At 34.8% G+C, this 25,143-nt stretch overlaps 1 protein-coding gene across 1 annotated transcript in view; it reads right to left on the bottom strand.

Annotated features, from left to right (window-relative positions):
* Positions 1-10,153, bottom strand: part of LOC129233239 (protein Wnt-4-like) — a 44,443-nt gene extending 34,290 nt beyond the window's left edge. Inside the window, exons 1-2 of the mRNA XM_054867293.1 lie at positions 9,972-10,153; positions 514-758 (exon numbers count right to left, since the gene is read on the bottom strand). Coding sequence (XP_054723268.1) covers positions 514-758; positions 9,972-10,153 — 427 coding nt within the window. The remainder of the gene's footprint in view (positions 1-513; positions 759-9,971) is intronic.
* Positions 10,154-25,143: the final 14,990 nt, after the last annotated feature.

Here is a 25,143-nt window from a genome sequence, read left to right on the forward strand (position 1 = left end):
CCCCCAAGCAATCTATTAATCCATATTTCTAGTAAAAAATATCGAGGTTGGAAAAATCGTCACCAATCTTCGACAATCTACTGTTCTTTTCCTCGTTCAAAATCGTGTAAAAAATGAACATATAACCACTAGGTTATGAAAAAAGATCACCGAGAAGCTAGAAAACTATTCCTCAAAATAATGTCGGTCATTATTAATCACTTTTTGCTATCAATCTACAAGTTCCAGATCGAGTCAAAATATCATTCAGACAACTTCGAATTAAAGTTCTTCAAACGTTTGAATCCTGTGTCCTGTGTCAAACCCTTCCCTTCCAGTAGTGATGCAACAAAACATAACCTGGATCTCGAGCTGCATAATTTTGTTACCAGTGTCCAGTATCAGACATCTTGCCAACAAAAATTCCAAAGCATTAACAAATTTACGAAAAGAATTGAATTTTTAACTTTGTCCGCGAATTTTTTTTAGAACCTTGTAAATAAAAACAACAATAATGAACAAAAGCAAACTCACCTCTTAGGAGGTCTTGACCAAAGTTAGGTGCTTTTTCCACGGAGGAGCAATTCCAGCGGTGCGTTCGGAATACTTGCTGGCAGGCTTCCGCTACGCGCCTTGAGGCCGAACTCAAAACGGGCATGAGGGCCAGGTTGGCCTTGCAGGCCGCCTTTTGCACCGGGGCCAGGACGCCCGTCCGGGCGGCGCGAACACAATCCGAAGGACTTTCCCATGACAAGGATTTGCGGCTCCGCTGCACTCCGCTGTAATAAGATAGAGTTTGATTTTAGAGAGAACAATTTTTAACAAAATATGCTGAATTAGATTTTTGAGTTGTTTTAGAGTACAATAGATATTGCTGATTTCAAAATTGTCATTAGTTTTCATCTTCCAAGTTAAGTTTTTTCTTTACACCTAATGTGAATATGGAGACTTTTCATGGCAGAGAGTAATTTCTAATATTTGTCAGATATTATTTTAAAAATGTCCTACATTTTGTAAATTGGTCGGTTTGAGCCGAATGTAGTAAAAAAGCTTTACGTAATACACTAAACTGAGATTATTTTTGGACTCAGAGGTCATAAGTTGGTCCATGGCGCTGCTAAATTTCGCTTACGCTTTTAGGCTCAGACAATCGCTGAAACCCAAGGCAACGAAGAGGGCGCTACAGGGAATCCTTTTTTCCCATTACGTTGCCATTGATTGGTGGATGCAGATGATTCCGTTCAGTGACTCTTGCGATCAAAACGGGCAACATATGAAGTTTCGAATTTTTCGAGAATTTCAAGAGCAGATAATAGTTGCACCGGTTTAGCACAGAAAAGTCATAAATTATCAAGGCCCGTAAAGCGAAAGTTCCATTTAGTGGGGCCATGGTTGGTAAAATGAAACATATTGTCTAGTAGGTGTTTCCCAATGTTATAGATAGAGAAAATGAGATTTTCAGAAGATTTCTGTAAATTTGAAAAATGGGAAATAAAGCACTGCCGGAAGAAGTATCTATTGGTAAATGCTTACCTATGGGATCCACTTCATCTTACTGTTGGTTCTAGATAGGCAATGGTAATAGGAGATAGATAGAAGGAATGTTTGTGATTAGTGATTACTCCTCATGGTAGCGAAGAAATCCCCCTCTTGTCGCCAAGTGTATTGCACGAATTAAATTTGCCTTGCTTCGTCGAGTGGTGCAAAAATTGTGGTGAAAATTAAAAGAAAGTTCAAGCAGTCAGGGGTGCCCACCCCTTAAGAGCAAAGGTGCACCCCCCTAAATATCGCAAAGACCCCCCGCCAAAAGCAAGAGCCCCTCCCCCGAAAAAAGTGAAAAATACCCCTCAAAACACCCCTTAATAATTTAATGGCACAGTCTGCCATTACCCCCCCCCCCTCTAGGTGGCCACCCGTGTAAGCAGTAATGCTTTTCACTTGTATGCTGTTGTATTTCAAAGAGTTAAAAAGGTTCATATTTAGCTCAAGTCAAATCTATAGAAAAAAAAAAACAGAAACCTGATGCAGATGTTTTATGAAAAAAAAAGTATTTTTAATATTTCTGCTTCACAGGCGTACCCTGAATATGCAACCAAAAACTATTAAAAAACATACTAGATCTCCAGATATTGCACTTTAATATTTATACATACATTTATATGTTACTGTAAAAGTCCAAAATCTGGCACATGTCAATTTTCGCCGGTGAATGTCAACATTCACATAGCAAAGACATCGGTGAAAGACCGAATATTTATAATGAATCACCTGTTAGCCGACAGTCTCTAATTTCGGCGTTTCGTAGGAACATAAATTCTATTAATGAATGAGACATAACATGCGTCGACATTACAGACAAATATAAACATTGGCACATGGTGGTTTATTTAAACATCTGCGAGAGAAAGTAGACTATCGACTCAAATCAACGTATTTATCGATGCAGATTAACATACTGTTTACACAACTACTAGAGCTTCCGAACTAGGATATTATCAATGATTTATCTCATTTCAACATCAATCTGTTCATACAAAGAGGCATTTAAAATAAATTGAACTGAAATCAGTGGCGCAACCAGAAAAAAAAAAAAAATCTGGAGGGTTTTTGAAACTGAAATTTTTTTTGCATTCTTTTTCATCTACTTTAAATGTGACGCTGTTATTCAGTATATTTAACCAAACAATTTCCATAGACTATCAATTCCATAGATTTATCAATTGAATGGTTGACTGGAACAACTTTGAATGTTACAAATACAAATTTTAGAGGAGAGTATTTTTTTCTGAGAGTGCAATTAAATCTGAAAAAGCTGCCTAGAAAAGGTCACATCCAACATTGTTAATAAACTTTTTTCTCCAAAGGGTAAAGATGAATCCAAATTCAGTTTTCAATAAACCAACTAACATTATTTCACCGGAACACCAATTTTGAAAAAAAAAAAAAAAAAAAAAAAAAAAACCGCACACACACACATTCAACGTTGTCCCATTCCTTCTTTCCAGTCCAGATCATTCATTTATGCATTTACACTATATGACCAAAAGTATTGGGACACTTTCAAAACTTCACAATTTAAAGGATTTCTCGAGAAATAAAAGACCAATTGCTTTGTAACTTTTTTTCACCTAAAATGTTAAACTGTGAGCTTTTAAAAGTGCTCAGCTTATTAACTTTAAGTGGAAGCTCAACCAGGACGTATGATACTTCTTGAAAAAACATATTTATCTTGTGCAACATCATGAAGAGCCAAATTTAAAAAGTAACTTGTTTATTATGGCTATGATATATACAATGACATGTTAAAGGAAATATTGAGAATACGCTCTTTACATTATTAAGTAGCTCATAATACTTTAAATGACTTCTGAATCTAACATTCTAAGTCAAAGTATGAAACGTTAAACATACTGAGCTATGATATTCATATCAAGAGCAGTAAGCCGAAACTATCGGCAAAAACAGACAGACTCAATTGAGCTGTCGAAAGAAACAACGAAGTCTGACTTGGGTTGAAATTGAAAGGCAAGAGAGTGAAGCAAAGTGCCAGGAGCTTAAATGCTACCGGCAATTTGCATATTCTGCTGACGCGATCTCGTTTCAAGAAGGAATGAACGAATGAGAAAAAACCTAATGCAAATTAAGGTTGCCAACACTTTTGGAAAATAATTTACTTCCTTTCGTAACATAAAAGTTATATTCTAGCTGTCATTTTTCATTGAAAGTTATATCACCAATGCATTTAGGGGACCAGCAATAAAGTGAGGAAAACAAAAATGTTTTTTGATCATCATTCATCATAAATAGCTGAGAATAAGCTGTAAATTTCATAAATTAGGAACCTTCTATGTAAATTTATTTTATGACTTTTAATATAACTTAAAATATAACTGATATTCATGAAGATATAAGCATTCTTTCAGAACTGCGAATTTTATTTGAAGGTTTTTGGCTCATAACGCGTAAAGTTTTCCATCAAAGCTTACCAAACTTTCAGAAAACTTGACAACACACAAGAGAAGTATGCATAATATTAAAATTTGAAATTTAAATGTTGAAAATTTGATGAAATATGAACGTTTAAAGCATTTTTTTCTGCGATTTATAACTTTCATAGATAAATCGAAAGACTTCAATTTTTAACTTTCATGATCTAAGCACCAACTAGATTTTCCAACTCATAATAAAAGTTCAGTTCAAAATGTTAAAAATTCAAAAATTTACCAGCGTTCTAATAAGCTGAATTTGAATAGTTCTCTTTGCAGACTACGAGTCGTGAGGGATCGTTTGCAAATAATATGTTTTTATCAGGAATCACACTGAGCAATTGCAAGCAAATGTTGCAAACGACCCCTAGCGAGTCGTTGCCTATCATATTCAAATTCGGCTCATTATATCGCTGATAAGTTTCTGAATTTTTAAGATATTGAACTAGAATTGTTATTATGAGTTGGAGAATGTAGTTGTGGTTTGGATTATGAACGTTATAAATTGCTATCTTTCGCGCATGCGCATTGCGCAGAGAAAAATTAATAGCATTAAATGTCCATATATTATCAAATGTTCAACATTTTACTTTCAAATTTTAATATTTTACTTTTCTTGTGTGTTGTCAAGTTTTCTGAAAGTTTGGTAAGCTTTGATGGAAAACTTTACGCGTTATGAGCTAAAAACCTTCAAATAAAATTCGTACTTCTGAGAGAAATACTTATATCTTCTTGAATATCAGTGACATTTTCTCGAAAGTAAGTGAAATAATTGTACAGAATAAGGTAACTCATTTCTGAAATTTACAGCTTATTCTCAGCTATTTACGATGAACGATGATCAAAAAACATTTTTGGTTTCCTCAATTTGTTGCTGGCTGGTCCCCTAAATGCATGGATGATATAACTTTTAACGAAATTAACAGCTGAAACATACTTTTTATGCGATCAAATTCACAAAGCAATTGGTCTTTTAATTCTCGAGAAATAGTCAAAAATGTGAATTTTTGAAAGTGTACCAATACTTTTAGTCATATAGTGTACATCATTTGGTTAAAAAAATACGAATGATTCGTACTGATATAACAATCATTTAAAAACGAAGAAAAAGGGCTAAATGTGTGTGTGGGGGGGGGAGGGCAGTGCATTAATAATTCATTATGCTGTGATTAGGACCTGCAACACCTTTAGTGCTACCAGATTAGGTTTGCCCCATCTATAGATCAAAGTATTTTATGAATGTCCGATGAGCGAGCGAAGCGACCTCCGCACGCAAAGCTATCCGACAGAAGCTGCGAAAGCAGTTCTGGGGGTTCTCAAGCAGCTAGTATTTATGCAATACAACAGGTCTTTTAGTATTTAATCCGCTTGGATCTTGCCGCCTGTGGCGGGCTGTTGTACTCCGCCTTCGTCGGTGTTCTTTGAAAGCCTTGCGCCCCCCCCCCTTGCCGCCAGCAGCGGTACAAAATTAATGCGCAGTACATTAATTTTTGGCGCGACATGGGAGCTTTTGCCCCGCTTACCGCCTGCGGCGGTATTTTGGAGGGACTACCATTAAAGGATCATGTATCCCCCATAATGACGGAATTTTAATAGTCCTAAGAATGGTCGCTTTCACCCAAGATATCTTTTAACAAGTGTTCAACAGACTGCCTATGCCTAATATGAAATTTGTGATAAGCAGAATATTTGAACAACATTATTTAACTTCTATTAAGTCATGCTAATTTGTTTTAAGTAAATAAAATTAAAAAAATAATAATAAAAAAATAATAATAATAAAAAAAAGAAAAAAAACCAAGTAGAAAAATGTACTTTTCAAAAAAATTCAAGAGTCTGTGGTTAGTAACAGAGCAACATTGATTTAATTTCAGTTATGTAAAGTTTACCAGAGTTCACTGTATGTCAACTCGAATGGATACTGAGAAAGCGGAGTTCCATTCCTTCGAAGACAAAAATAAATGTGACTCACCTCATCCCCCAACAACGATTGATACTTAATGTATCGATATCGCGGTGATTAGTAGAAGATGGCCTGAGTCAACGCCCTTGCTAGCAGTGATGAGAGGTGCGGATCGGGGCGGGGCGTGAGAAACGAAGAGAAGTGTGGACAGCAGCCACTCTCTCGTCCTCGGACACGATGTGATATCGCACCCACTCTTTCTGCACCAGGTCTTTTTTTCGTTTCAGACTTTCTCCAGGAGCAAAGGGAAGTGAGGCTAAAAGCGGCGTGCCGCTTTTATCTTCGGCAGCAGTAACAAATAGAAGCAGAAAAATCCGGGTGGGTAGGTTGTGTTCCAGTAGATCCCAATCCATTTTAGAGACATAGGATGTATCTGATTTTGCATCGTTCTCTTAGTACAAATGCAAAGGCAAACAACACTGATTGCATCTCATTGCTGTTAGGGTACTATCACTTTTATGACGAGATGGTATGGTGCACTTCATTTCTGTTTGTTTTGCTAGAACTTAGGGCAACTTGATGGTAACTCTACACAGGGGCGCCCTAAGTTTAATTTTTTTTGGGAGAGCAGAAATTCTCAATTTGCCGCATGGAATTTCAAATTTTGCCAACGATAAACACGGATACGCACGCAGAAGTGCATATGAAAGAGGACATTCGTGCTTTCAAAAATTGCAATTGTGTCCTCAAGTTTGCCGATTCGACAGCCACAATTCGCCGAGCAAGGAAAATTTTGGAAGGTCGCAGTGACCTCCCGTGACAGTCCATCAGGCCACCCTTGACCATACCAGTAGTCAAATGCCAGCCCCAGTGGACTGGCGGTTAGGGCTGTCGTCGTTCACCTCGCTCGATCCCAAGAATATGCACAGGAATGAACCCACCACCTTTCTTGTGCTATATAACAATCTTAAAGCTTGTTCTGCTGAAATATCAAGCGGAGATGTTTCTCTTTCTATCGTAGGATAGGGGAATAGATGCTAGAGTTCTAAAGCCGATTTTTTCGAGTCTCATCGGGGATAACTTCAAAGTTTAGGTAAACGTCTAGGTGACGCCCTCAGACCTTCTGTCATTGTTGCTCCGAGCACAAGGTGCGTGTATGTCTCCTCTCGTTAATGCAATAAATTATAAGCTAGTTTGGTTACGAAAGAGTTTTTTTATCCTTGGATACCCCTAACTTTCACATCTCTACTGGCGCTGTCTCTACATAGACAACCCAATAAACGCCTATAAAAGCACATTGTTCAGTCTTTTTAGTAGCGTCACCACGGAGAGGGAGAGGGAGGGGGGGTGGGCTAGGGGCAGCTGCTCTGGATAACACCCATCTGCGGGTTTGCACCCAAAGTAAATTTAAGATTTTAATAAAAATATGAATACATTAATTCTGAATTGTTTTCCCAACAGATCTTAAATTATATTTAATTGATCGAATTTCAAAGAAAATGGAGCACAATATTTCGGGGAGAAGACGTTTACATAAATGCTTTTTTGGTAAATTTTGCATAAAATGCATTTGCAATTTATACTTTCGTTTCACTACAGAAATAAAAATGAGCTTTCTCAAGATTATGCCAATTTCATGTTTACGTAAAAAAAAGATTTGGCGGGGGGGTGAGGGGGGGGGGTTGAACCACAAATCACCGTTTCTGGTGACACCCACACTGGGAACGCCACTTAGTTTTTTGTCTTTTTGAAACTATCAAAACAAAGCGAAAAGCATCATTTTCAGAAACACGCCTTCCTTAGTTCGCCTTAAGAAATTAAAAATACACTAAAATCTCACAACTTAGAATAATGGGAATTTTAGTATTCCACCTCATCACTATTATAATTTATTTCAACCCAAAGCTTATCAAACTATTTTTCTGGTACGATTTGCAAATACTATCTGGTAAATCCAAAAAAAAAAAAACTGAAATAAACCCTTATTTTGGCATTGGCCTCCAGCGTTCGAAATTTAAGAAAAATGTTCAATAACCTAAACGTTTTATTTGAAATGAGTAGTAGTTTTAATATTAGGTGAGTTAAACTACCTTGCTAATTTTTTAAATGAATATTTCTTCATGCATTTATATATTTATTTTGAAGGCGATAAGGAGAATACAATCACATAGCAAGAATTCAAGATTCCCACGAGAGTCTGTTTGGTTATTTTTGCGAAAATTAAGTCATTTTCTGTCGTTTACATATTTTTTTTCGTGATGTGGACAATGGCTTAGTATAAAATTGTAAAAACAGCAAAAAAAAAAAATCTGCATGATAGTTATGAATTATTTTGTGATAGATATAATTTTTGTGAAGGTTTTCTCGATTTTTAGGAAGTATGCATTCAGATGTTACCACGATTAAAGTGTCCACTTTTGTGGCCCTAGAAATATAAATAAATGAATAACTTGTTAACTAAATAATCAAATAAAATAAAAATAAAAGGGGCTTGATTTAAAGAGACCCATCTGCTCCCATTTACATGTCAAAGTTAAGAAATAAAATAATAATAATAATAAAAGCACTTGACGATTGAAATGTCATTTTTAAGAAGTTATTAAAAAATCACGTCTGATACAACGACTGAAAAAAAGGGGGGGGGGAGTGAAAATATATAAATTTCTGCACGAAACCATGAATGGAATCGGAAAGGAACAATTTTTCGACAATCACAAAAATAAGAAAAAAAAAAAAAGCAAGAAAGGGGCATGAAATTTATCAAGGAGTATAATGACTAAATTAATTTTTACATGAATAGTTAAGGTGGGCAAAAACACTTTTGAACCAAAAAGAACATTAGGAAAGTTGCGTTGGTGATTGAAATAAATTGCAGATTGAAAAATATTTCGTTCCAAGAATTGGAAATAAAAATGAAAGTTTGCAAATAGAAAAAAAAAAAATCTTTAAAAAAAATCGTTTGAAAAAAATCTTTTAATTCTCCAAATTTGTCGACGTTTTTGCTAACAGTTCTTCTGTATTTTCATAAAACGCTTTATCCTTCCATGACTTTTCCCAAGTCATCGTGCTGTATAACAAAATAAAGTTTCCAGAAAATTGTATTGTTTTAAACCCAAACTAAAGGGTTATACCTAGAAGTGTGGACAAGTGTCATTTTGACCCCTTAGAGAAAAAAAAAGGAATGCAAATACATTTGCTGATACTGAAACAGAGCAGACTCTCAAAAATGCTTATTGGAACATATCATTGCAAGAACTTGAAGTATATTTAATGTTTTTGAGCAAAGAAAAAAAGAAAAAACAAAAGGAGCGTTTGCCGCTAGTTTCTGAAATGTAACCGAAACAGCGCTGGTTATTTTAAGGATATTTTAAACGTTATTAAAATACTTTATTATACATCCTTAAAATCTCTGCATCCTTTAAATAAATAGTATTTATTGTAAATATGTTTTTTAATCCAATTTCGACAACTATGCTACATTATGTAGTAAACTATGCAGGTTTCTTCTCAAAGGATCATAATGACCCCATCAGTATTTCTAAGTATACGAAGACCGCTGAAATTCTAGTGTTAAAAACATATTTTTTTTTTCGAAATCTAAGGTCCACAAAAATATCGTTCGTTTGGATAAAGAGTGCCACAATACAAAGTTTTTAATTTTCTTTTTTTTCCTTCGCTTAAAGACCTTCAAAGGACGCTATCTTCTTTGGAAAATAATGAGAAATTTTTTGTTCTAACATTAATCACAGGAGATCACAGCAAACTTCATTTTCTTAATGCAAATTGCCTGAAGAGTTCAACCTCAAACGCTTCTTCTGTAAAATTTCATTTCTTCGTATTGTGCCACTCTTCTTCCAACTGAGCGATATGTTTAATACATTATTCTTTTAACATTCTGTGCGCACAAAGATTTTTTTTCTCTACAGAAATAATAATTTGGGCAATAGAAGGTTAAAATATAGAATCGTTGAATTCATTCCCGTCAAAACAGACACGACACCTACATCTTCAAGAATGAGATTCCGTGCAGTCCAAGGAACTAACTGCTCAAACGATATTTACACACACGCGGTCTCAGACAGAGGAAGGAGAGGTGTACTCACAGCCAGAGCAGTGGTGCCGCCGGTCCGAGGGCCGCTGCTCCGCAGACGATACTGATGAGGAGGAAGACGGGGCTCATCGCGTCACTTCCGACCATCAGGTGGCCGCGCGCCTCTTTAATAGCGGGAAGCGTGCTTACGTGACCGGCGCGCCGTACGCCCCGTTTGAACACCTGCCCGGACATGACGTTCCCCGGTTTCGGTTTCGCTGACGCTATTGCATCATTTCTCGGACGCCACTATGATACAAGCCCTTCCGAACACAAACATACGTGTACGCATATTATCGTTCTATGCTTCACTGTGTATTTGTCTAAGATTTTATTTTCCGGCACGAATTTATGTTCATAAAATTGAAGTTTGTAAATGCGGAGGATTTTAAGGACATCTTTTGTTTCACCCTTTGAGCACTACAGGGGTGCTTATAATCCGAAATTTCCGAAAATTTTGGGTTGTCGTTTTTGAAAATTTTGATCTGGCAACATTCTAAATCTGAAAAATTGTAATCTCTCTTTTTTTCCAATGATTTTTGCATGCATATTTGAAGAGTTTTTACGGGGGAGGAGGGGGTCTTCCGAAAATTTCACACTGTCTTCAGAAAATTTTATTTGAGTCCACTTGCACCCCTGGAGCGCTATTAATTGAGCAAAGCAGAAGGAAAGAGAACCTAGTCTTTTTCGACTTGGGGCTGTCCAGAAATGATTTTTAATTTTCTTTTAACATTTTGACTCTACTTTCTCCTTATCACACACTTTACCTATCCCCTTCCTCCTTTGTCGTATATCACTATATTTTTCAAAAATATTTTCTTATCATAAAAATAAAATTCATGATGTCACCCTTTTTGTTACATCCTCCCTCCCCCTTGCCACAAACTGTCACATTTTTACGAGCAACCACCCCCTCCCAATCTAGCCCTTCAGTCCACTTTGGCTCTGAACGTAGTAAATTCAAAACAATGCAATATTTCTTTCATAAAATGAGACGTTCAGAGGGGAAGTGAATTAAGTAGAAATAGACTTGGTTCACTTTCCTTCTGCCTCACTCGATGGCTTTACTAATCTTGCCATTGGTAAATTCTGGTGAGTTAAGCTGTTTCGATTTTATAATTTTACTCACAGGCTTTTTCTATTAATTCCTCTATATGCTTTTTCGTATACGTATGTATACGTAGCAGCAGACTTTTTTTTTTTTTGTGCATCTTCGCATCCACTAAATCTTCTTTTCATCATTCATCCATACATATTTTCACCATGAAAACTCCCATAGATATATAATTGAAGTTTATTTAGTGAATACACTGAAAAAAAAAGAAGAAAACAAAAAGCGTATTGTTTTCTAAAGCAACTCCCGTTCCTTATATAACGAGACAAAAAGAAAGGGGGAAAAAAGAAACAAAGAAAGAAAGGCGAAGAAGAAAAGGAAATCTCCGTTACGGGCCAAAAAAAAAAAAAAGACCATTGGAAAATTCAAATGCATTGGCTAAAAATAATAACTAACAAACAGGGACTAATTAAATAAAAACAAATGCACATTGTCTTGCTCCTTGTAAACGTTCAACTCAAAGGTGTATGCACTTTCCCACACTTATTTACAGAATAGTCCGAGCTGGAGGCAGATGTCATCTCATTGAAGCTGAGAGTGCCAACAACAGCGGCGTAGCGTAGGTTTCTGCCGCCCGGGGCAGGCACCAAATTTGCCGCCCCTCTTACATTGTCCTGCTTAATGTCCCCCTCCCCCTACACATATACACATAAAAAAACGACATGATTAATATTTTACAGAACGAAAACAAGATTTTTATTATCTGAAACATGTTTTACATTAATCTTACTTCAACAGGAAATACTGTTGATCGAAAAATTCTAATAAATATTTTTCAAAAATTATTGCATTTATGAGAGACAATATTTTAACTAGATAAAAACATTTAAAACATGATCTAAAACTGTGTATACTGTTATAGTATTTCTTAAACCTTTTATTGAAAAGAAATTTTAATTTTCTTCTTTTTATCAACGGAAAATCTTTAACAACACTATCAATATCGATTGTATCAGTCATTTCTGTGAAATGTTGCATAAAATGTCGTTTTTTAAAATAACCCCCAAAATCCAAATATGCAGGCCTGGATCTGCGTACCCGCAGTACAGGGGGGGGGGGACACGGCCTTAAGGGGCCCGATGACCCAAGAAACTGAAAAAGACTATCACTAATACTTATTAACGTTGCAAATATACACTGCTGGATTCTGGGAAGAGGCCCTGCAGATTTAGTTGCAGTGGGTCCAAAATTTGCAAATATAACCACTATTTCCCCCTATAACTTACTCCGTTTTGGAGTTCTGGTGATCAACCTCCTCCCCCTCCAAATTTTTTCCAAGCCAAAATTTTTATTTGGAGTGGGAGGGAGCATTATATTAATCGTTAACATTCTTCTGGTGGACTAAAGAAAAGTTTAAAAAGATGAGCATTTGTAGCAAGGAGGGACCCTCTCAGAGTGGTACTCCCCCCTAAAATATTTAAAAAATCATCATAAAAACTTTTTCTTTTTTCCACAGTTTGTTTTCGATTGTACTTTTTTATGCACAATCATTTACTTTTCGATGTAAAATCCAAGTATCAGCTTCACTTCTATGAGCCCCATGTCCGGAAAAAAGTTCAGATTGAAAAAAAAAAAAAAATTACTAAAAATAAATATAAATAAATAAATAACTAAAATGAAATAAATATAAGTTAAAAAAATAATAAATCTTGAAACACCGTATGTTGCATATAAGTCGCATCACAGATCTTCAGTCACAAACCTTCCCGGATTATGTATATTTATTGAAGCTACGATCTTACTGAAGATTATGAATGAAATTAAGTGTGCCTATAATTTAATATTAATATCTTCTTTACATAAATAAAACACAAAATCCAAATGTATATGTACGGAGTAAATTCAGAAACTACCGGACCGATTTTGTTAAATTTTTAGATTTGCAGGGAAGGTCTATAGACACTTTCGAAAAAAATTCGATGAATAGTTCTTTCTTTATTCGAAATTTACGTTTGGGACCCAAAAGTGGATTTTTCTACCAGGGCCGGACTAGGTCCCCTAAAAGGGCGTCAACCTTGACCCTCAAAGGACGCAAAAAAAAAAAAAAAAAGACACAAAAGCGCACAAGTTCAAAGGGCCAAATAAAAATTAAAAAAAAGTCGCACAGGTTTAAGGGAGCAAAAAGAAACATGCGCACAAGTTCGAGGGAAGGGCACAAAGAAAAGAAAACGAAGGCGCACACGTCCCAGGGCACAAAAAAAAAAAAAAAAAAAAAGAGGACGCATAAGGGGCTATTCATTAATTACGCAAGGGTCCCAGGAGGAAGGGGGTTGGAAAAATCGCTACATACCCATACTTGGGGGGGGGGGGGAGGGTCAGACCCATTCTTACGTAATATTTTCTAAGAATAAGACTTACCCCTCAGAAAAGAGAAAAATACCCTTCCAAACAACAGCTACCCGCTATTATGCCGCTATAGCTTATCATCAAATGCACCAACTGGCTGCTTGTTTTTTAATTCAATTCAATTCATTTTATTTTAATCAAGGTAATATTTTTTACACATATGTATTTCATATATAAAATAAAAGAAAAATAAATTACAAACAGAAATATATTTCACCCTGTCTATTTGAAAATCCCTGATTGAGTAGATGGGAGTAAAGGCTATAACAATAGCCTTACTAGCTCCCACCACTCAGAAAAGAACTTAATTTAGGGACAGTTTATGACATAAGACAGTAATAACAAAAATAAATGCATAGTCATATAAATAACACATAAACACAACACAAGTAATGCAATAAAGAATGTCGAATTTTATAACAAAATCAAGGTATACTATTAAAAATATGCTACTTTATCCGAAATTAACTGCAGTAGAGTTGAGTATAAAATTTTTTAGCCTTAACTTAAACAAATTTCGACTATTAATGGTTTTTAAAGAATTGGGTAAGGTGTTCCACAATCTTGGTGCGTAAGAGTTGTTTCCCTTAAACAATAGATTTGTTTTTGCGTTTAATAGGTACAATATTTTCACGGTTTCTAGTAAGGTAATTGTGAATCATTTCACGGATTGTTACTATTTCCAAATCCAAGCATTTATTACTAAATCATGCATAAAAATACCAACAATATATTTATAAATTTGTTCCACGGCCTTTAAAAAGCTTCTATTATTGTTACTCACAATACTATCTCCATTAATTATTCTGTGAAATCTTTTTAATAAAATATCTATTCTATTTAGATTATTCTTAGTTGTTTGGTCCCAAGCAAGAACACCATAATTGAGAACTGAATATGTATATCAAAGAAAAATATAAAATAAACAGAACACATAAGGAAGGAAATTAGATACGAAATTAATTAAACCTAAATTACGAGAAATCTTTTTTGAGATATACTCAATGTGATTGTCCCAAAGTAAGTTATTTTGAAGATTTACCCCCCAAAAATTAATATTCTCAACATGTTGATAAGTTTTTCCAGTCAATTTTAGATCAAAATTATCATTTTTTTAAATTTTTCCAATGAAAAACAGTGACATTAGTTTTTTCGTAATTAACAAGTAATTTATTAGTGATAAACCACGTCATGACGTGCTCTAAAATTACCTGACATTTATTATATAAGGAAAATACATCTTTTTCTCCAATAAAAAACAGATGTGTCATCAGCATAAGACAGTATTAATGAATTATTTGCAATAGAGAAAATGTCGTTTAAAAATGATAAATAACAGTGACCCAAAAATTGATCCTTGAGGAACACTATGAGTAACAGTAAGCAATCTCGGTTTTGTACTTTTTATATAAACATATTGTTTTCTATTCCTTAAATAACTCGGGAACAATTCAAATGCCTCCCCTCACCCCTTATAACATAAAACTTCAATTTGTGCAGCAAAATATTGTGGTCAATAACGTCAAAAGCTTTTGTGAAATCTAGGGGAAAACCAAGCACAATATTCTTTTTAATATCAATCTCTTTCGAATGTAATCAATTGCTTGAATAATAGCTGCTACAGTTGATTTATTTTTAGTGAAACTCTACTGGATATTAAATAATAACTTGTTATTATAAAAGTAGTTCCAAATCCTTGTATCAATTAATTTCTCAAGAATTTTAGCAAATGTGCAAGGAATATAAATTGGTCGATAATTTTTAATATCCTTAGGGTTACCTTCTTTTTAAAAGATGGGAACAACTTTACAAATTTTTAAATTATTAGGTATAAATTGATAGGAAACACCTGTCAATTAAAAAATTTCAACTAACAATAAAAAAAAACTATCAATTAAAAACCTTTCAAATGTGTTCCTTTCTGAGCCAAATGGGCTCAGTACGGAAAGGAAATTGATTGGCGGGATACCCCAAAATTTATGTCATATTGCACTGCTGCGATGTATTGTATTACAGTGCGAAGTCAGGCCTTACGCGAGGAATGCGTTCAAAGACCCCTTGCGTAGGTCAAAGTTTCATTGTGTAAAACGGTGTGAATAGGACTTTTTGATAAACATATACAATTATTACACATACTTGTAAACATCCCTCATACTATCTTAAAATATTCCTTAAATAAAAATTTCCAGTTACTGCGGAAAAAAGACTAATTTTCTTCTACAAAAAAGAAAGCTGTGTTCTTTAACAAAAAATACTGCCAAATGCACAAATTATTGACAAGTTATAGGATTATTCAGATAATTATTCACCTTTATTTTCAGAAAGTAAAGTTAAACTGAGTTACGTGATGATTAAAACAAAAATGTAAAAAAATTTTGATCTTATGACTTTGAGTTGTTTTCCTCGCATTGGCAATGCACCGAAGGTAAAACTACTTTTACAGATTTCATTCATTTTTGGTTGACCATGGAAACCATTCCTTTTTATCAGTTAAGCACGGCGCATTTCTAGGTGATATTTTGCAATTGAGCTCATGGTTAAGTAAGAAATTGTATTTAATTTTGATTATGGCTCAAATAGAGACTCAATTTTATAATGTTCAAATGTAATTTCAAGGGCGTTTTCCCTCTATATTTAATTTTCATTTCTCTATCTAATGGGGTCGTTTCCAAAATTTTAAAAGTTTTTTTTCTGAAAGAGCATACTTAAAAATATAGTATCTGACCATTTTTTAAATAATTTGTTCAAGTTTAATATTTTAAAAAAATTACTTGAATTGGTGCGCTTTCATTGTTTACGTTTCTGTGGTGTGACATCACAAATGATGAAATGCCATTCAGTGTTGCCACTGACGGAGAAAAATATTTAATTCGCATCTTTACTAACGTGTATTGGGCAACGAGATGGTTGATAGCAAGCGTAGAGCGCAATATTTAATTTGCTTCTTGATTATCATAACGTGGAAACGTGGTAGAATGATGCGCCAAATTGCATCATTTGTGACATCATAAAGACCACGCCTTGTTTTCAAAATCGGACATTTAAAAAAATTAATTAAAAAATAACTGTTGGGAAAATGAAAGTATTTTCTGGGTCCATGTTATTTTTTTACTCATTCTATCAATTTCATTGACTAAAAGTAGTACTTTTGACTGAAGGAAACAACCCCATTCTCGAGCCAGAGTTTTAAAACAATATTTCGGGCAACTTTTCATTAAACAATCGAGAGAATTTTTCAAGCCCTGAGTAAGTGCATCTCTAATGAATGTTATTGTAAAAGGCGTGCACTACACTAATTTTAATGGATAGCTTTATGCTCTTATTTTACTTAGGTTTAGTACTTTCTCGCCTAAATTTCGAAGGTCGTTGCTTTTTTGCTTGGCCTTTAGAAAGATGTTAAACCCAGATGCCGCAGTATTCTATGCATGAGACAAGACACAATTTATTAGATTTATTTTTCTCATCGAACGAAAATGAATCTAAACCTAATAATATTACACCCTGTCCCAAAAATATGGACACAAGCCTAAAATGCAACTTATAGTAAACATATGAATAGAGGAATTTTTATTTCATACTAGCTGCATAGTCCTGCTGTGCACGGTCTATCTCAAAAATAAAAGTTTTGTCAAGTGAATTATGTTTAACAATCAGGCTTCAATTAGAGAAAGGCAGAGGCTGCGAGTGAGGCTTATAAGTGGGCGGGCAATTTTTTTTAGGAAGTTGAAGATTTTTTACGCTATCTTGAGTGACGGAGGGGGGGGGGGGGAGACAGGCAGGTAGGGGGCTTCTGATGTGCTCTCGTGTAGATGTTTTGGAATTGAAGTTTCAAAAAACACCGTTTTAGTAGAGATTTGGTCAACGTTTGGGGAATAAAGAGGAGTTTCCAGGGTTGTCCCCGTAATGTGTTTTTTTTTTTTTTTACTAAAGTCTTATTAAGAATAATAATAATAAAAACGAAGAAGTTTGGACTGTCTTTGGTAATGTAAGGATGAGGAAGGCTTTTCTCGGAAAAAAAAAAATCTTAAAATGATGTATTAAAGACGCAAATCAAAGACATCTTTAGCAAACTTAGAGCAAGGGCTCTTTCACAGAAATTTTACAAAGTTTAAATCATTTTAAAACGTTATTTCAGACTTCTCTTTGATTGACTTAAGGAGGAGCGAAAACGTTAAAATCTTAAGAAATCAGTCTTGAACTTCCTTCGGGGACTTCAGAAAAAAATCTTCGGACTTTTTTTTTTTCCAAATAGGAGTTTTAAAAAATGTAGTTTTACGCTATCTAGGGGGGATTCTCTTCCTGAATTTTTTTCCTCAAACAGGAGTCTTTATAACGCAAATTTAGGTCATCTTTGAATTTAAAAGAAGGGAGTGCGCTCGGGAATTTTCTCCCGGAAAATTTTCAAAATTGAAGTTTTAAAACTGAAATTTTAAACAGTATTTGGTGACGTTAATGTTCGGGTAATCTCACCCAGAATGTTTTTCAATTAAAATCAATGGGGCAATCTTTGATGATGAAAAAAAGTTCGGAAGCAGTCCTCCCCCGCCCCCAAAAAAACGCCGCCACTGGAGAAAGGGAATTTTTGATTTGCCGTTTCCTTTCTTTAAGAATGACAAGCTAAAAATTTACGAAAAAATTAAACGCAACCCCACCATAAATACAACTAAATTCCTTGATTATCTTCTGCTGGCCGGATTGGAAAAAAAAAAAAGAAAGAAAGAAAGAGAAGATAAATCGCCAAATAAAAATCAAAAGGAAAAGTTTTTACCTCAAAACAAAAACTTTTTTTTTTGTCATAGTCGAGGGGAAAAAAAAGTGGCAACCTTCTGAATCGTATTATTCACGCTAATTTAAAATACGATTGCACAACCGATAATTTTTTGGATACGAAAATGCTGTTCCATTAGACTTAAAAATGCTTATAACTATTCTCTTGGTGATTTTACAGCCTTGTTTTTTTTTTTTTTTTTGAAATTTGAAGGAAGTAAATGTATAATACTAGGGGTACTTTTCGCGGGTTTTCGAATGGCGCTAAAATCGAACTGGTAGGATAACTATTTCGGGTAGAAAGAGCCATTTAATGCCATTTTCGGGCCCTAAAATTAAATCTCGAACGGTTTGGTACTTTTTTGGCATTCGAATCCCCCCCCCCCTATGTTCCTTCTTGGGTGCTCAAGTACCTCCCTGCCAAATTTGGTCGAGATCCGACGCAAACTGTGGATTTGTATCGGGAACATACATATATATTCTTTGCTTTATTTATATAGATGTGTAGGATAATAAACAGTACGTGAAACACAAGTTAGGCTTAATTTATTAGGAAAAACATATGTGCTGAATTTATATTGTGCAAAACCGAGAATAGGATGTCCCATCATTGTAGACATTCTTTAATTTATAAGCTATATATTTAAGGTTGAGAAGCAGTTTCAAATGTTAATATAATATGAAACTGTGTTTCCATTACCTAATCAGTTCAAACAGCGGTTTTTCGTCGAAAGTACCTAGTTTTGTATTACCTATGAGGAGAGTTCATAGTGGTTCATACCATACTTATTCTACCGCTACTTTACGGTCCACTGGGTCGAAAAATATTCGCTCTAAGTTTCATCTAGATGTTCTCACATGTTTTCTATTGGATTTCAGACTGAACTAAGCAATGGCTAGTCTATGATAATGATACTATTCATGTGGGACCACATATTTGTTGAGTTAGACACGCCAGTAGGCTCTTTACCTTGCTGAAATATAGATTGGTCCTCCCAGAAAAACCAGTATTAGCATAAACTAGTCCTCTAATATTCACTGCTAGTGGTAAGAGTTCTTTTTCTTCAAACTTTTTATTGGGAGTCTCATCCTTAATTTCAAATGAAACAAAGCGCAAAAAATAAATAAATAAAAATAAATAAATAAACAAATAAATAAAAAAAAAAGATTCTTTAAGATTGAGATTAAAAGGGCACATTCAAATGTAACAGAATTCGATAGAATCAAATATGACCAATTGTATCTACCAATAACGCAGTAATCTCTACTTAGAAATAAACTGCTCGCTACGTTGCTGGTAGATAGAATTCGATAAAACACAATCGAGTAGATAAATATGCCCATTAGATAGCAAAAGTACATCAGGACCCTGAGTACAAGGTCCGACTAACTAAAAGTAAGGCCCAAGGCTCATAATAATTTGAAGCACCCCTGATAACTATGGCAGAAAGCAGTGGCTGGTTCACAGGTTTGAGGGCCCACAGGAATGCATTTTTAGAGGGTCCTTTGTCTATCACGGATTCTCACGGAACTACGTTAATTATTTATCATGTACATTTATGCATCCCATTTAGAGATTTTTGATTGTGGGTGCCCCTAGCTATTGTGACTTGATAAATCTCCTGCTGGCAGAATTTATAAAAATTTCTCTTTAAGAAAGTTGTTTTTTTCTCCTTGAATAACTCATTATTTTCTTAAAAAAAAAAAAAAAAACCTTTATTGTTACTTGTTCGAATTAGTTTTAATGCTATACATGATTTTTTAAAAACTTATACATAGCATTAAAAAATCATACATTTTTGTGAAAATAATGAAAATTACTGATTTATTAATTGAAAACATACCTCTAAAATATTGTTAAGCATTATTTTGCATTGACTTCATGTGATAGAATAGAGAGGGGGCCTCCAAAGCATTGTGGGCCTTGGGCCTCACATTTAGTAAGCCGGGCCCTGTTCGCGACGCCATCTTGGATTTTTAAGTTTTCAGTTTCCATTTCATATCTCGGAAAAAAAAAAAAGAAAAAAAAGAAAAAGAAAAACTTGAGAATAACATCATAAATTGGTAAATTAAAATGCATAAAGCTCCATTTGAAGAGGTGTTTTTATTTATTTATTAAAACTGTATAGAAGATGCGGAGGTACAATATCAAAGAACGTCCGAACTAAAACAATGGGTAAAAAAAAGTCCGTTTATCAAAAATTCAATAAATTTTAAATTAAATATCCCTGCACTCCCTAATAAAAACACCGCTTTCAAATTTATTTTATGCTCTTTCAATTATCAATCAATAGCAAAGTAAATAGTATTCGAGATATAAAACGAAAACTAAAAGAAAAAAAAACGCACCTTAAATCCAAGATGGCAGCAAGAATTCCTCTTACTTCCGGCCATATTCGCAACTCCCAGGGAGATAGAAGCCTACTCCGTGGCAACTTCAGAGCTCGAATACGCTACCTTGCGGAAATTAACAATACTAAAGGAAAAGGTACAACTTACAACATTCCGTTCCACGTGTTTTCTTTGGGGTAAATTACAGGTTTCAAACAGTTTGTGATGTAATGTAATTTCAGAAGAATAGAAAAAAACGCTTCCCACAAATACGACGAAAAATTACCGTCATTCACTAAGCGACAAAGCAAGAGTTACAAGTTACGGCGTGCGTTTGTTTCACCTTTTTCATTCGCCATTAGACAGTGACTGCAGCGCCCCGTATTGTTTATTGGAGTTGCAAATTAAGTAATTTATTGACGATGAAAACGTGCACTAATTTTGCAGATGTCTTCTTTTAGAACGTTTAGCATTTTGTAGGAAGTGAACAAAGATCGTTTTGTGTATTGTAGTAATGTTTATTCAATAAAAATCGACCTCAATAAATTAAACAGGAATTCCTTAAAAAGGAATAAGTCGTTGACCTGAAATTTTGAATTTTCCAGGGAGTGTCAAAGAACGCATACATAATGTAAATTTATCGAGAAATCACAAAAATCATGCCTACTAAAAGGAAATAAACTTTTTTTTTTTTCAAAATCAGGGGTGGCGGGCTATTGCCCTCTCCTGACCTCCCCCCCGCCCCAAGGACTACCCTGAACACTTTTATCGGTCTTTTTCTATTCTCGCTACTTTTTACTACTACAAGTGTATAGCAATAAGACAAAATTCATCAAAAATCTCCTTACACGTGAAAAAAAATATCGAGATGTTTAGCTTTTCAAAGATTAATATGACCTTCAACCAGTCTTATCATTGAACTTCTCTAGCTAAAATTTTTTTTACTGTGAAGAAATAAGGTATAAATACAGAAAACGCGCAGCAACTGATTTTTACCTAAAATAAAAGTAAAGTTATTTACTTTTAATTTAGGTATATCATTATCGTTTCTTTACTAATAATAAAGCTGAAAGTCTGTCTGAATATCTCTCTCGGATCTATCTCCGTTCGTCATGATCTCTGGGACGTTCGGCCGATTTTCATGAAATTTGGCTCAGAATTAGTCTGTAGCATGAAGGTGTGCACCTCGAAGAGGTTTTTCAAAAATTCGATTTTGTTCCTTTTCTAATCCAATTTTAAGAACATTTCCCCGAGCAAGGTTATCATAAGATGGACGAGTAAATTACCAAGTTATCACAACGTGGAACCGTAACATGGGCAAGCCAATTGGTGAGAAATTCATCATACATTATTTGTAAATATACAGGCGAACCAAAAGACCTTTTAATTTTCTACAACGGGCAAAGCTTGCGGGTGCCACCAGTTTTACATAAAAGAAATACAAATGTTACTCTAAATCAGTGGCGTAGCTAGGGAGGGGCGGAGGGGGCGATCCGCCCCGGGCGGCACTTTTCGAGGGGCGGCAAATTAATCCTTTTCATGAGAGAAAAAATAGCGTCTTTTTAAATTAGGAAATTATGGTTTTAATCTGTTGCTGTAGGCGAAAAGAAAATCTTCGAACTGTAAGACTTTGGTGTCACTACCAGAATAAAATTACTTTTATACAAAACTGTCCGCTTTCATTCAAAAACTTTCCAAGTCTTTCTTGATAGCATATCAGTACAATTCCTTGTTTTTTCTGAGAGGGCGGCAGCGGACAGTCATGGTACCAATGTTTTTTTAGACTGAAGAAGTTAACTCCAGGATCAAGAAAACAATGAATTACTCCAATTTTCGTTATAAGAAAGAGATAACACTGGGCTTTAAAAGCTTTTTGAAAACCTCTTTGTGAAACAAAATCTTTTTGTTTTTAAACTTCAGGAAGATGGTGTAGTGAAGAGTAAGAAGGGGGAAGGGGAATGAAAAATAGTTCACGAAACAATTTATTACTCATCAAAGGGGTGGCTTTATATGTTGCAGAGTTTACTTTGATTTCTTATTCAATACAAGAGTTCTCTATTTTATTAGTAAAAGAGATTTCTGTTTTCTCACTTTTGAGAGTAGAAAATCTACCTAACAACTTTGGATCACATGTTAGACTATTCCTTATGGAAGGTAAGCGAATTTCATTTTTCAACATTTGGTTTGGCCCCTCAACTTGGCCAAACTTAGTCTAAAATTGTTTTTTAGCTTACTATTCAGTTTCAAATAATTCCGGCTTGGGAACCTCTTCTCCCACCTCCACTCTGTAGTCTAACAGCGTGAAAGATAGCTTAAAAATGTTTTTAGGAGGGGGAGCTCTCGGATCTTTTATCTCTTTCCTTGATATCACCAAAGATAGCCTTAGCAATACGGTTTTAGACTTCAATGTTTAAAAATTTTTGGGTAGAACTTTGAACCATGTCTTTGTCTCTAACGTAGCAAACACAGTCAAAAAGTACATATTTAGATCTTTAATTCTGAAAACGTTCCCGCAGAAATTTCCTATCCTCTCTTCTAAACTCTTCTAAAGTCTCAATATATAGTCTAAAATTACGTTTTTATAACTTCGATACTTCAATATCAATTTGTGAAAACCACATTTGAATCTTGACTTTATGTCCTAACGTGATCAAAGATAGCTTATAGCACGTTTTTAGGACTTCAGTTTCGCAATTACCTTAAGATAGATACCTTAAGGAGAGATACCCCCCCCCCCTCATCTAACGTCTCCAAAGATTAAAACTGCGTTCTAGAAACTTGAATTTAAAAAAAAAAAATTCGAGGAAGGAAACCCGAAATCCTCAGACCTTTTTCTAACATCCCCAAAGATAGCCCATAATTTCGCTCATAGCAATTTGCGTGAGTTGGAGAGCTCGTTAATCCTTCTTTCTCAAAGATGCTGACTAAAATGAACTTCAGCTTTAAGAAAGATTTTGGGAGGGAAACCTCCCTCTGCCCCCTTTTACTCATAACATCATCAATATCAAACAAATCCTAAAGTCGGCGTCAATTACGGAAATTTTCCATGAGAGAGCCGCTTGGCTTCACAACATTTTTGGTGCCATTAGATGTTAGGGAACCCTTTAACGTCATCAAAGGTAGCCTAGAATTGCGTTTTTGAGACTTGCTGAACGATTTTCAAAGAAAGAAGTCGAACCTTCCCCAATCCAGTAAATCACTAAAGATACCTTTAAAATTTATTTAAATTAAAAAAATATTTCAGTAAGAAACCTCATTGCTTCTCTCTCTTCTCAGCGGTGCCCACAAGAGAGATAATGGCGCAAGATGCGCCATCAATTTTTTTTTTTGGGGGGGGGAGTTTTAAATTTTTTAATTTAAATTTATTTATTGATTTATTTTTCATTTAAATTATTTATTTTATTTCATTTATTTATTTTGTATGTGTGCGTCTGTGTCGTTGGCTTAGCACAGAACTTTTCTAATAAAATAATAATAATAACAAAAAAATTAAAAAAGCGAGCTAAAAAATAAAAAACGAAAAATGGGCGGAGGGTTTTTTTTTGGGGGGGGGGGACTTGGGCCATGAACTTGGGGGGGGGATGGGCACCCCTGTCTGCCTGTCTCCCCTAACGTCTACAACTACGTTAGAACACACATGCAAGTGCGTTGCTTAAGATAGCCTAAAATTGCATATTTCAGAGCAGAAAATTTCCGAATCAAGTATCCGACCATTCCCGCTTTTCTTAACCTCTCCACAAAGTAACCGAAGACTACTTTTAAAACTTTGATTTCGGAACATTCCCACCGATCCCCTAACGTGAACAAAGAAACACTAAAAGTGACTTTAGTTTTGAAAAAAAAAAATTGGTACAAACCCAAACCGCCCCCTTTTTTTTTACTTTACTAAAAATTACCTAAAATTTCGATCTTTAACGTAAATTTAGCAATTTTCTCCAAGTGTGGGCCTCCCCCACCCCTCTCTCTTCTTTTTTAAGTATGTAGAAATTAATTACGTCATTTTGTTCTTTAATTAAATTTCTAGCTTTAATTCAAACACTCTTAACAGTTTAATATATGAGCTATTTCACAACGAAAGGGCGGCAAATTAAGAAACCGCCCCGGGCGGCAAACACTGTAGCAGGGGTGCCCACAAGGGGGGATTATGGCGCAAGTTGCGCCATCAAAATTTTGGGGGGGGGGGATTTTTTTTTCCGGAAAGTTTGTTTAGAACATGAAATTTTTGAATTTCGGAAAGAAAAAATATTTAAACTCATTCAACAAGAAATAGATGCATTAATAATGCTTTTTTCATGTACTCTTGAGGGCAGTCTCCGTACCCTCCCCCCCCCCCGGGTTTTTCAGAAGAGAGGCCGCCAATTTCATTTTAGCGATGCAACTAAAGAAGAAAAAGGGAAACTTCGTTGTTTAAAAAAATAAAATAATAACTATAAATGAACAATTGAAATAATAGTGCCAAAACGTGTTTTTTAGTGAAATTTGAATAGAAAATATAATCTTAAAATACAATTTAGGAACATCCATGATTCTCTTCTATTAAGAATATCTAAGTAAGGGCTGCAGAAATGCACGCTTCAAACATTTTTATCAACGAAAAAAGAAATATTCAGTACAGTACACTCTTCAC

The sequence above is a fragment of the Uloborus diversus genome, unplaced genomic scaffold, assembly GCF_026930045.1.
Source record: "Uloborus diversus isolate 005 unplaced genomic scaffold, Udiv.v.3.1 scaffold_277, whole genome shotgun sequence".
NCBI lineage: Eukaryota > Metazoa > Arthropoda > Arachnida > Araneae > Uloboridae > Uloborus > Uloborus diversus.